General features: G+C 42.7%; 1 protein-coding gene across 1 annotated transcript; it reads left to right on the top strand.

The window, feature by feature from the left end:
• Positions 1–1,466: 1,466 nt before the first annotated feature.
• SAR1A (secretion associated Ras related GTPase 1A) lies at positions 1,467–9,678 on the top strand. Its single transcript, XM_054982293.1, has 7 exons — positions 1,467–1,555; positions 3,297–3,371; positions 5,218–5,337; positions 5,778–5,843; positions 6,896–6,999; positions 7,529–7,660; positions 8,623–9,678. The coding sequence occupies exons 2-7, from the start codon at positions 3,314–3,316 to the stop codon at positions 8,737–8,739; spliced, it is 597 nt and encodes a 198-aa protein (XP_054838268.1). The 5' UTR covers positions 1,467–1,555; positions 3,297–3,313; the 3' UTR covers positions 8,740–9,678.
• Positions 9,679–10,361: the final 683 nt, after the last annotated feature.

Raw genomic sequence — 10,361 nt, 5'->3', positions numbered from 1 at the left:
AATTTAGGTGAAAGCAGTCATCATAACAAACATTTGTCTATACTTTCTGCTTTAGAGACTCAAGTATCCCTGTCTTGATTCTAATTTTTGAAGCACTCATTACTTTAGTGCTCCCTGGCCTGCTAGATACTATTATGAAACTATTCAAGATAATACTGGAATATGGTGTGACATAATGCATCCCAGTAAGGGTGCTGGGAAATATAACATATTGCAAACCATACTATTCCTTAGATTAGGCGCAAAGGCCATGGATCATATATGATTCATATCCCATAAGGCCATGGATCACATGACTTATTCATTCCATATTGGTAGGTCTGTAACCTAGAGATCTTTTTTTATCTGTCCACCGTAACTGGCTAAGCAAAGTGTAATGCAATTATTAGAATATTGGGACTAGAATGATCTGGGTTCAAATTCCCATTCTGCCACTAGTGGGTGACTGAGCTAATCACCATGGCAGGCTTTATATATCTGGGAAGGTCAGGAAAAATATGCACTAACTGGACATGAACAAATATTGGTTTTGACCACAACTACAGTGCTGCCTTCCTTTTCCCTATTTTTAAACAGCCATAGGTGTAATGTCATACAACCCTTACATGAATGTTAGCGGTCACAAGAATTCTTAAGAAAACTGAAATTGAAAGTACAGCCAGGTCTCCTCTCACTTTAGTCAGAAATGACACTGATTTCAATGGCTCTTCTTTTTTTTATTTAATCAATGGCTCTTCTCAGCATGTGCTCAGAGTTGCCTCGACCCTTCCACCTGTACAAGAGCAAGAGAAAACCCCACTTAATGCTCTTCGCTGTAAAGCAGAAGTCTCATAGCAGCTTCTGCCAGCGTCTAAAGCCCACTTCCGTCAGGCTGCGTAATTTCTGGCAGTTTATGCTGGAATAAAACCGTGTTCGTTTTTCAGATGCCCCTAAAATATAAAATTTACACACAGCAAATTATATTCAGGTTATCCTTTTTGGAGCAAACGCGGGGCTGGGCTTAAAGTTTCAGAAGTCTTGAGAGAACGGTCTTGTGGCAGTTTTAAGACGAATGCAATTTTTACTGGAGTGGGGGGGAGGGGCACGGCAAACGTTCACCCCCCCCCTTCCGCCAATAAGCCTGTTGGGCCGCTCAGTCTCGCGGCCTGGCCCACCTCACAGGCTTGTGAGGATAAAATAGGAGAGAACCGCGGGGGCCACCCTGAGCTCCTTGGGACAGCCGGAGAAAACGCAGCGCCCGGCCGACTCTCTCGCCACACGCGGGGAGGGGCGGGGCCGGCAGGCGTCGTCATCGGCCCCGTCACCGTGGCGTCTACTGGACACGTAGCGCGCGGCCCGGCGGCCAACGCAGCAGCTTCTGCTCCTCGCCCCCCCTCCCCGCCGCTTTCTTCCCACCGGAAGTAGCCGTGTGAGGGGACGCTACGTAGTTCCGGCGTGTAGCTGGCGGCTCAGGAGCGAGCAAGCGAGGCGAGGGGTGCGGGGGAGAGCGAGCGAGGCAGCCGTCGGGCCGTGGCCGTCGTGTGCGCTGCTGGGAAGGGAGCCGTCGCTGAGAAAGGTGAGGGAGAGGAGCGCGTAGCGGCGAGGGGCCTGAAGAGAGGGCGGCGCTGCCTGGCTCGGGCCTAAGCCGGTGGAGGGAGGGCCAGTGACACGCAGGCGGGTGGGGAGGGGGGAGGGGGAAGGGGGGCCGCCGCCGCCCTCGGCCCAGGGGCTCCCTCTCTCCCTCCCCTCCTCCCCCGGCCCTCAGGGAGAACCGCGGCGGCGGGGCCCGCACCAAACGCGTTCGAGTGTGCCCGGGCCCCGCTTCTTGCCTTCTCCCCGGGCCCCTTCCCCAGTGCCTTCGCTTCGTGAGAGTGAAGGGGTTTCCCCCTCAGCCTCTTCTCCTTCGAGGGGGCTCTTTCAGCCATGACCGCGCGACGTGGCTCTGGGCAAAGCCTTCTTCCTCGGACTCCTTCGCCTTCCCCCGCCTCTGCCGTAGGAGGCAGCCCTGCCTGCCGTTGCAAGGAAGAGGCCGGTGATTGACGCCCCCCCCACCTTCGGCACCGGAGCCGTGTCATCGCCCCGCCCTCAGTGGCTGGCCGCGCCCCCTCTTCGCTCTCCCGGGCTGAGCCCCAGTGGGGAAGATTGGGCTTGCCACCCCCCCCCCCCCCAAGTCTTGTTAAGCTGCTTTCCAGAGCGGCAACTCGCTGGCCGAGGTTAGGAGTAGAAGTGCTCCCAATGCTTGCCAACACGCTTTATAGACACTAAATCCGTGGCTGTAGTTTTGCCTTACCCGTTCGAGGACTGCCACCCACCTTCTCTCCCCCGCTCCTGTTTGTCGGGCTTCTGTGTCTTTCAAAAATGTGGGAAGATTTCACTGCTTGGCCTCCTGTGGTTGTTAGTCATGGAAGTTATTGACAGGGAGAAAAAGCAGTAACTGTGACCTTATGTTTGGATTCAGAAAGTAAGTGGAAAAAAGAGGGTTGTTTTCAGTATCTGCCTCCAGGAAAAGAAATGTGAAACTTCTTTTGGAACATATTGTAACTTCCAGAGGTATTCATAGAGATCATTTGGAAAACAAATCTTGGGTTTGGGGCTTAAGCCTGCCTGGAAGACATCAAGAAGGTAATCAGACTTACTACTTCCCATGCTCCAAACCTTTAAATTGGGTTTTGAGGTGGGGGATGTCCTGATGCAGTTTGATTCATTAAATGGTGTTAAAGGTTCTGTCTTGAGATAGAAAAGTTGGTGTGGGTGTGTTTGTTGGTGAGTGCGTAACAATGAAGACCATGCTTGACTTAACAAATAAATTTCAATGTCAAATGCATCCATTTGGGGGTAGATGAAGAAACTGTGAGCTATAGCTGCCAACTTAAAAGCCTTAGGGATGTTAAAAACCATCATTGTCCTTTAATTTCTGGCTGCTCACACAGTGAAAGATTTTTAGGGCTGTTTATGCCTTTTATTTTGATATGTATGGTTATAAACAGAGAGTGGCACTATATTCCATAAAGAGAGTAGTGAAGATTAGGAGCAGCCTCATAATATTTTTTCTCTTGGGATAGAATTTTGCTTTCATATGGTTGTTGTAACCTGCTGTGTAAAACTTGATAGCTTATAGCTTTTATAACCTGCTTGAGAAAAGATGTGTGGATTTGTTCCTGTTATCTTAAAACCTGTGAAACCATTCAGCTATTTTCCTGCTGGTAGTTGGATATCAGGCTTTAGGCTGACAACTTTTTAGATCATAAGTAAGTGTGATAGATGAAGTATTCTGGTTTGCAGCCAAAGTTCTCATCCAAGTACCTTTCCCCCCCCAGGCATTTGATCACTCACAATGTCATTCATATTTGAATGGATCTACAATGGCTTCAGCAGTGTGCTGCAGTTTCTAGGTAAGGCTTCAGGTGTTTACCTACAAACAGGTCCTAGGTTTAGTTCTAACACAAAAATGTAATGTGTTGAAATGCCTAATAAGGTTGCATCCATACTAGTGGTTTTTATGCTCTCTGCTACTGATGGTTATGAGGAATGGTACATGTAATATGTCACTAATTCAACCACTCCTTTCATTTTCCATCTCATTAGAGACATGAACCTTTCACAAATAATCTCACAGCACCATTCTGTCCTTCCTTTTTTATGAATTGAATGTATGCTGCTTTACCCATATATCCATTTACCCTGGACACCTTTTTGAATTTTAATTCTTAAACCTGGCTAATTTATAATCTTATCCCAGAGTGCTCTTTTCTGTGTTAAGTGTGTATCATCACATTTAATGTGTTCTTACACAACTACAAAACCTAGAATTTGCAATCTGGCATCAAAACTGCATACAATCTAGTGCCAAGGCAGTAAGAAGTGAATCCTAAAGAAGAGTGCTAGTTTATGTATGTGTGGAACAGCTTCCTCCATCAACAGTAGCACTGGAGAAGAGTCTGATAACAAATGTTAAGAAGCCTGCTGGATCAGACAAGTGGTCTGTCTAGGCAAACATACTATTTCACATAGTGGCAAATAAGTTATCCTGAAGGACCAGACAACCTGGGCATAGAGGCCAAGGACCTTCTCTGCTGCTGCCTCCCAGATTGGTATTCAGAGGCCTGCTGCCTCTAGTTGGAGGCTCCCTTCAGTTACCATGGTTACTAGTCATTGATGGACCTCTCCTTCATGAAAATTTCTAACATCTTTTTAAAGCTATCTATGCTTGTGGACATCACTGTCTCCACTAGCAGTGAATATCAGTTTAATTATTCATTGAGTAAGAAAGTATTTTCTTTCGTCTGTCTTGAACCTCTTTCCTAACAACTTCATTGGGTGCCCCCAAGTCCTAGTATTATGGGAGACGAAGAAAACGCTCCCTTTGTTCACTTCGTCAACCCCATGCGTAGTTTTATAAACCTGTCATGTCCTCCTTTACCCATCTTTTTCCTGAAAAGGTCCAGTCTCTCTAGCCTTTCCTCATAGCAAACATGCTGCCCCCCCCCCTTATTAGTTTGGTTGCTATCCTTTCCAGCTCTTTTATGTCTTTTTTGAGATACAGTGATCAAAATGCACAGTAATGCAAATGAAGCCACAACATAGCTTTATACAAGAAGAATATAATATTGGTGATCATATTTTCAATCACATTTCAAATAATTCCTAGCGTGGAGCTTGCCTTTTTCTCTGCTGCCACACACCAGGTAGACAAGCTTTCTGCTACAACCCCAAGATCTCTTTCAGTCGTGAGTCTGTTCAGACCTGATCAGCATATATTTAAAATTAGGAATTTTTTTTTTTGGTCCAGTATGTAATCACCTTACAGTTACCCTAGTTGAACTTAATTTGCCATATCAAAAAGAGTCCAGTAGCACCTTTAAGACTAACCAATTTTATTTTATTGTAGCATAAGCTTTCGAGAATCAAGTTCTCTTCATCAGATGCCTGATCCGAACTGGTCAAATACAGAAGAGGACCAGTTCGGATCAGGCATCTGATGAAGAGAACTTGATTCTCGAAAGCTTATGCTACAATAAAATAAAATTGGTTAGTCTTAAAGGTGCTACTGGACTCTTTTTGATCTTGCTACTACAGACTAACACGGCTAACTCCTCTGGATTAATTTGCCATGTGGTTGCCCACTCATCTAATTTAGAGAGATCCTCGTTTGACTTTTCACAGTCCATCTTGGTTGTTCTCACCATCCTGAATAATTTTCTTGATAGAGTTCACTGCAGCTGCTTTTCTCTGTTGCAGGATTATACAAGAAGTCTGGCAAATTAGTCTTCTTGGGCTTGGATAATGCAGGCAAGACCACCCTTCTGCACATGCTAAAAGATGACAGATTGGGTCAGCATGTTCCCACGCTACATCCAAGTAAGTTTTGCCTAGCTGTTGTTACCAGTTATAGTTCTTCTGTTTTTTTTGTTGTTTTTTTTAAAATTCCAGTGTGAATTAATAGGCTTTACAATGGCCTATCATAAATCTTTACTGAAGTTGCATAATAAGAGTTCTCATTGTGGGATCTTCAAAGGAAGGTTATGTATTGAAATAGAAAGCTTGTAGGAGATTGTGTGGAACATGCATTTGTTATTGCATATATCATGCATTCTACACAATATTTTTAAGCCCCTCAGTTCTTGGAACAACATAGGAGGAATTATTCTTAATCTAGAATTATGAAAAGTTACTAAAGTGTTGTGTATCTTGAATGGCTTCTATCTTCTGGCAGCTGGTACTTTTACACATCATGAGACAATAATAATCAGTGCCAATATTACTGTTATTGTGGTTCATGAAGCATTTTTCTTCTCTAGCATCAGAAGAGTTGACCATTGCTGGAATGACGTTCACAACTTTTGATCTTGGCGGCCATGAGCAAGGTAAAACTAGCAGATATTGTGCTTCTCTCAGTGTTTATTGTTTTGTCAGACTACATATCATTTACTTGAAGCAGAATGAACTTAGTTTAGGCCTATTTTTCAAAGTCCTGGCTTTAGTTGATTTTTAAGAGAGAGAGCCAGTTTGGTGTAGTGGTTAAGAGCGCAAGACTCTAATCTGGAGAACCGGGTTTGATTCCTCACTCTTCCACTTGAAGCCAGCTGGGTGACCTTGGATCAGTCACAGCTTCTAGGAGCTCTCTCAGCCCCACCCACCTCACAGGGTGTTTTGTTGTGGGGATAATAACATACTTTGTAAACCGCTCTGAGTTGATGTTAAGTCATCCTGAAGGATGGTATATAAATCGAATGTTGTTATGATTAAATTTCATCTTGGTCTCCTTTTCCATTGTCACACACACCTAATAGCCTCAAAGCTTTCTTTCTCCCTTTGTATCTGAGAAATATTGGTCTTCTGGAATGTGATCTTTTAGCAGATGTCAGTTATGAATTTGATGTTTGTTCATTTTATATTAAATAGTTGAACTTTCTTTTTGAGATATGTCACGTTTACTAAGATTGTGTGTAGTTGATTTTCCAGTGGTGTAGTCGGATGTGTGTAGCACAAACTGTGAATGAATTCTGCTATTCATGTGACAGTTATTTCCATGATCATGGAACAACTATAAGTGTCATTTTGATCATGGAAATGGCTGTAGAGTTTCTCCATGGATATAAATTTCTCCATATGTTAGTTTTGCAGGAGACATCACACTGAGAGTAAGTTTAAAGCAAAGCAACAATTGTCAAGATTTAATCATATTAATATGAAAAATTAGTATTAAAGCTTCTTTTGAATTATTGAGATAATAAATAAGAAAATACATTGTGAAAAGGATAATTGCATGAAGTAGCAGTGGCCATTGCTCTTTTATTCCAGTGACAAGCTGGAGTTTAAAAACAGCTTAAATACACCTTGATTTCTGCAGGCTTTGCTTCTGATAGTTTGTTGCTGTTCTAACCTGTGGCCTTACAGGACTGCTTTTCCCTTGTAGCTCGACGTGTTTGGAAGAATTACCTACCGGCAATTAATGGGATTGTCTTTTTAGTGGACTGTGCAGATCACCCACGTCTTATGGAATCCAAAGTGGAGCTAAATGTATGTAGCATTTTAAACTGATGTTACAGGTGCAGCCTGCTCCTGGTCTATGCAGAATCTTTCTCCTTAAGAAAGTGACTTGATATCCATTGTAGGTGTTTAAATGGAAGAACGTAGTAAGTGAATCCAAGGTGATGAACCCATATGGCAAAGTAGTCAAAAGAGCTGAGTTCCAGACAATAGCTTTAGCTCGTGATGACAGTAATACTGTCAACTCTTGCTCCTTATGTGGGAATTAATACATGGGTAATTGAGTTCATGACTTGTGGAAAATATTTTTCTTCCAAAATGACATGAGAGTTCTAACACAGCTTAGGCAAGCCCAATTTTGAGATGCTGCTAGTTTAATATTAGGTTTTAGTATAGTTTTGTGAAAATACATAATAGAACAGATCCTGGTGCAAGCTTGAATGTACTTACAGGTAAGAAGTTGCTTTCAGTAGCACTCATTGCAAGTAAACTTATCTAGAATCATTACTTGTTTGCTGCAAATATTTTATGACGTAAGTAATTCTCTTTTCCCTATTAGGCACTAATGACTGATGAAACAATATCCAATGTGCCGATTCTTATCTTGGGTAACAAAATTGATAGACCAGAAGCTATCAGTGAGGAGAAACTGCGAGAGATTTTTGGACTTTATGGACAAACCACAGGAAAGGTAAGGAATAAATGTGGTTATGAAGTAAGAAATATTGGTGATGTATTACAAAATCCACATCCTTTAAACGTTTGTCTCTTAATGGAAATATATTTTGCAAATAAGAGCCAGTATTGTCTAGTGGTGTGAGTGTTGGGCTAGAATGTAGGAGACACAGATTTGAATCCCCACTTTGCCATGAGAACATTCAGGGTGACCTTGGGCAAGTCACCATCTTTCAGCCTACTTCACAGGGTAGGTGTTAAGTTAAAACAGAGGGGGAAGAATAACATTGTAAGCTACTTTGATTCCCTGTTGGAGCGAAAAATGGTGTATATATACATTTGAGTTCATGGCTTTTAAAAACCATGAGAATTACTGAAAATATCCTCTCCATCGTTCTGTCTCTGTATAGACAGTCAGCTGCAATAAAGTTTCAGGTGGGTAGCTGTGTTGGCCTGCAGTAGAAGAGCAAGATTTGAGTCAAGTAGCACCTTACAGGCCTACAGGATTTTCCCAGGGTATAAGCTTTCAAGAGTCAAGCATCATTGGAGCTTGTTGGTCTTTAAGGTACTACTGGACTCATATTGTGTTGTATTCAAGTTACCTATCTGTCAACAAGGCTTGCAAGAGCTTATGGAGAGGATGTTGATCTTGGGTTGTGTTTGCTGCTCTTGTACTGTAAAGCTCATGCAGTAAAACCTCTATGCGAGGAGCATGAACGTACAAATGTGTTGAATAAATTTTCCACTAATTTAAAATGGCACACTGGTTTGTGCTACTGTTCACCTGCTCTTGTCAGTATAATGCAAGATACTGCACTTGGAGTTCTGTCTTGCGTAGCTGTGGCTGTCAAAAGCTAGAATGGTCAGGCAGCAAATCTGTCATGATGGATGTTAAGCAGAACCATGTTTGAATTTCTTTGTGTTTGAAAGCCTAGGGTAATGAAGTCTATGTGAATTTCTTCTTGTTTGACTTCCCAGGGGAATGTGCCACTGAAGGACTTGAACACACGCCCCATGGAAGTGTTCATGTGTAGTGTACTGAAGAGGCAAGGCTATGGTGAAGGTTTTCGTTGGCTATCACAGTACATTGACTGATGTTTGGACAGATGGATCTACTTCTGGACTGATCCTGTTCACAACTTCCTTATGGACTTCTCTATTAGAACACGGAAGGCTCTCCAACCGCATACTGACAGTGACAAAGGGATTCCTGTCTTCAGTTACTCTACATCACAGTGGTGACACAATTCTTTTCCTCTTGCCTGACAACCTGCACCTGTACACCGGTGCAGGTTGTCACTTCCAGTTGCCATTGTTTCCTGTGGAAACCATGGCTTTCAGTTACAGTGGGGCTGGTGAATTAGGGTGCGAAACTCTGCACACGGTACTCTAGTGGCTGAAAAAGGGAACATGTCTCACCACTGTGGCCAATTGACTTAAAAGAAAGCAATTATATTTTTTAAAGAAAGTGTTTAACGTAAATGGTGTCCCTTTTAGATTTTTTTTCCCAGTAAGCATTCATCTTGTTTGAGCAAGAATCTGTTAGGATTTTTTTAAACATCTAAGGGTATTTAGGTAGTTCCCAAATTACTGAACCAGCTATCATGATATTCAAAATCTTTAGTAAATGCGGGGTGGGTGGGGCTTAATTGTCTGGTAAGATGGTTGTGCTGTGTCACACTGCTTGATCATGAAGACGGTGCTATTGGGACTGAGTTGTGCAATGATTTTTTTTTCTTTTAAATTTACTGGGATTTTAGTTGGGGATGGGGGCGGGGGGACAGCATGCACACAGGCACACTGTTCTAGTTTTCCATGTCATTATGCGTAGGAGTCTGGATGCGGTTAATCACCTTTGCCCACCTGTACAAGTTATGATCACTTTCTCACCAGCTGTCTCTTTTGCAGCAGTAGTGCTCTCAGACTTAATGGGTCACTACTCGTACTACATTGCAGGCAATTACTGAAAACAGCAGTAGAAATCATGAATTTGTTTTCTTGGGATACTGTAGCATTAAAATGTTCCAACATACACATATCATAATGCTATTAATGTATACTAACCCCATTTCTTTTTTATATTCAACAGAGCTTGTGTTTGAATTTCCATTTCTGTCTTCACATCTTCATTTTTAGTAAAAAAAAAAATAAGACATCTTTCTCAGAGTGGCTTAGTGGGTCTGAAAACATCTTGGCTTAGTTCTCAACTCTGTTACAAAAATGAAATGCAAAACAGCAGTGTACCAGATGAATGCCAGCTTTGATGCTATAGGCACTTGTGTGCTGTAATTTGGCTCCCGTGATCCTATGCCCTTTGTCTTAATTCACTGAGAGCGAAAAGTTTAACATCCCTGATAACTGAAGTCCTGAAACTTCTTGTGCTGGTTGTGATTGTCCGTTTCTTTCAACTTTGGAACCTGTCAGTTTTGCCTAATGCTCTGGCGTGTCATAATACATTTTCATTTACCTATAGCTAACAACGCTTGAGTGCCAAGTGGTGCCCTGGAATGCTCTCTTGCAATCTGTAATGCAGCTGTACTTTGCTGTCAGCAAAGAGTTGAATGTACTGTAGAAACAATACACTTAGGTCTGACATGCAAAGTGCAATAGGGTTGGTTTACTCCCAAGATAGTGACACTGAACCTTGATCAGAAGAACCATGAAATGGCAGACTATTCCTGAAAAGCGTAACTAGACAGAAGTCTTGCTCCAGGATC

Source organism: Eublepharis macularius, chromosome 6 (assembly GCF_028583425.1).
Source record: "Eublepharis macularius isolate TG4126 chromosome 6, MPM_Emac_v1.0, whole genome shotgun sequence".
Classification (NCBI taxonomy): domain Eukaryota; kingdom Metazoa; phylum Chordata; class Lepidosauria; order Squamata; family Eublepharidae; genus Eublepharis; species Eublepharis macularius.
This window is presented reverse-complemented; position numbering and strand designations above follow the sequence as displayed.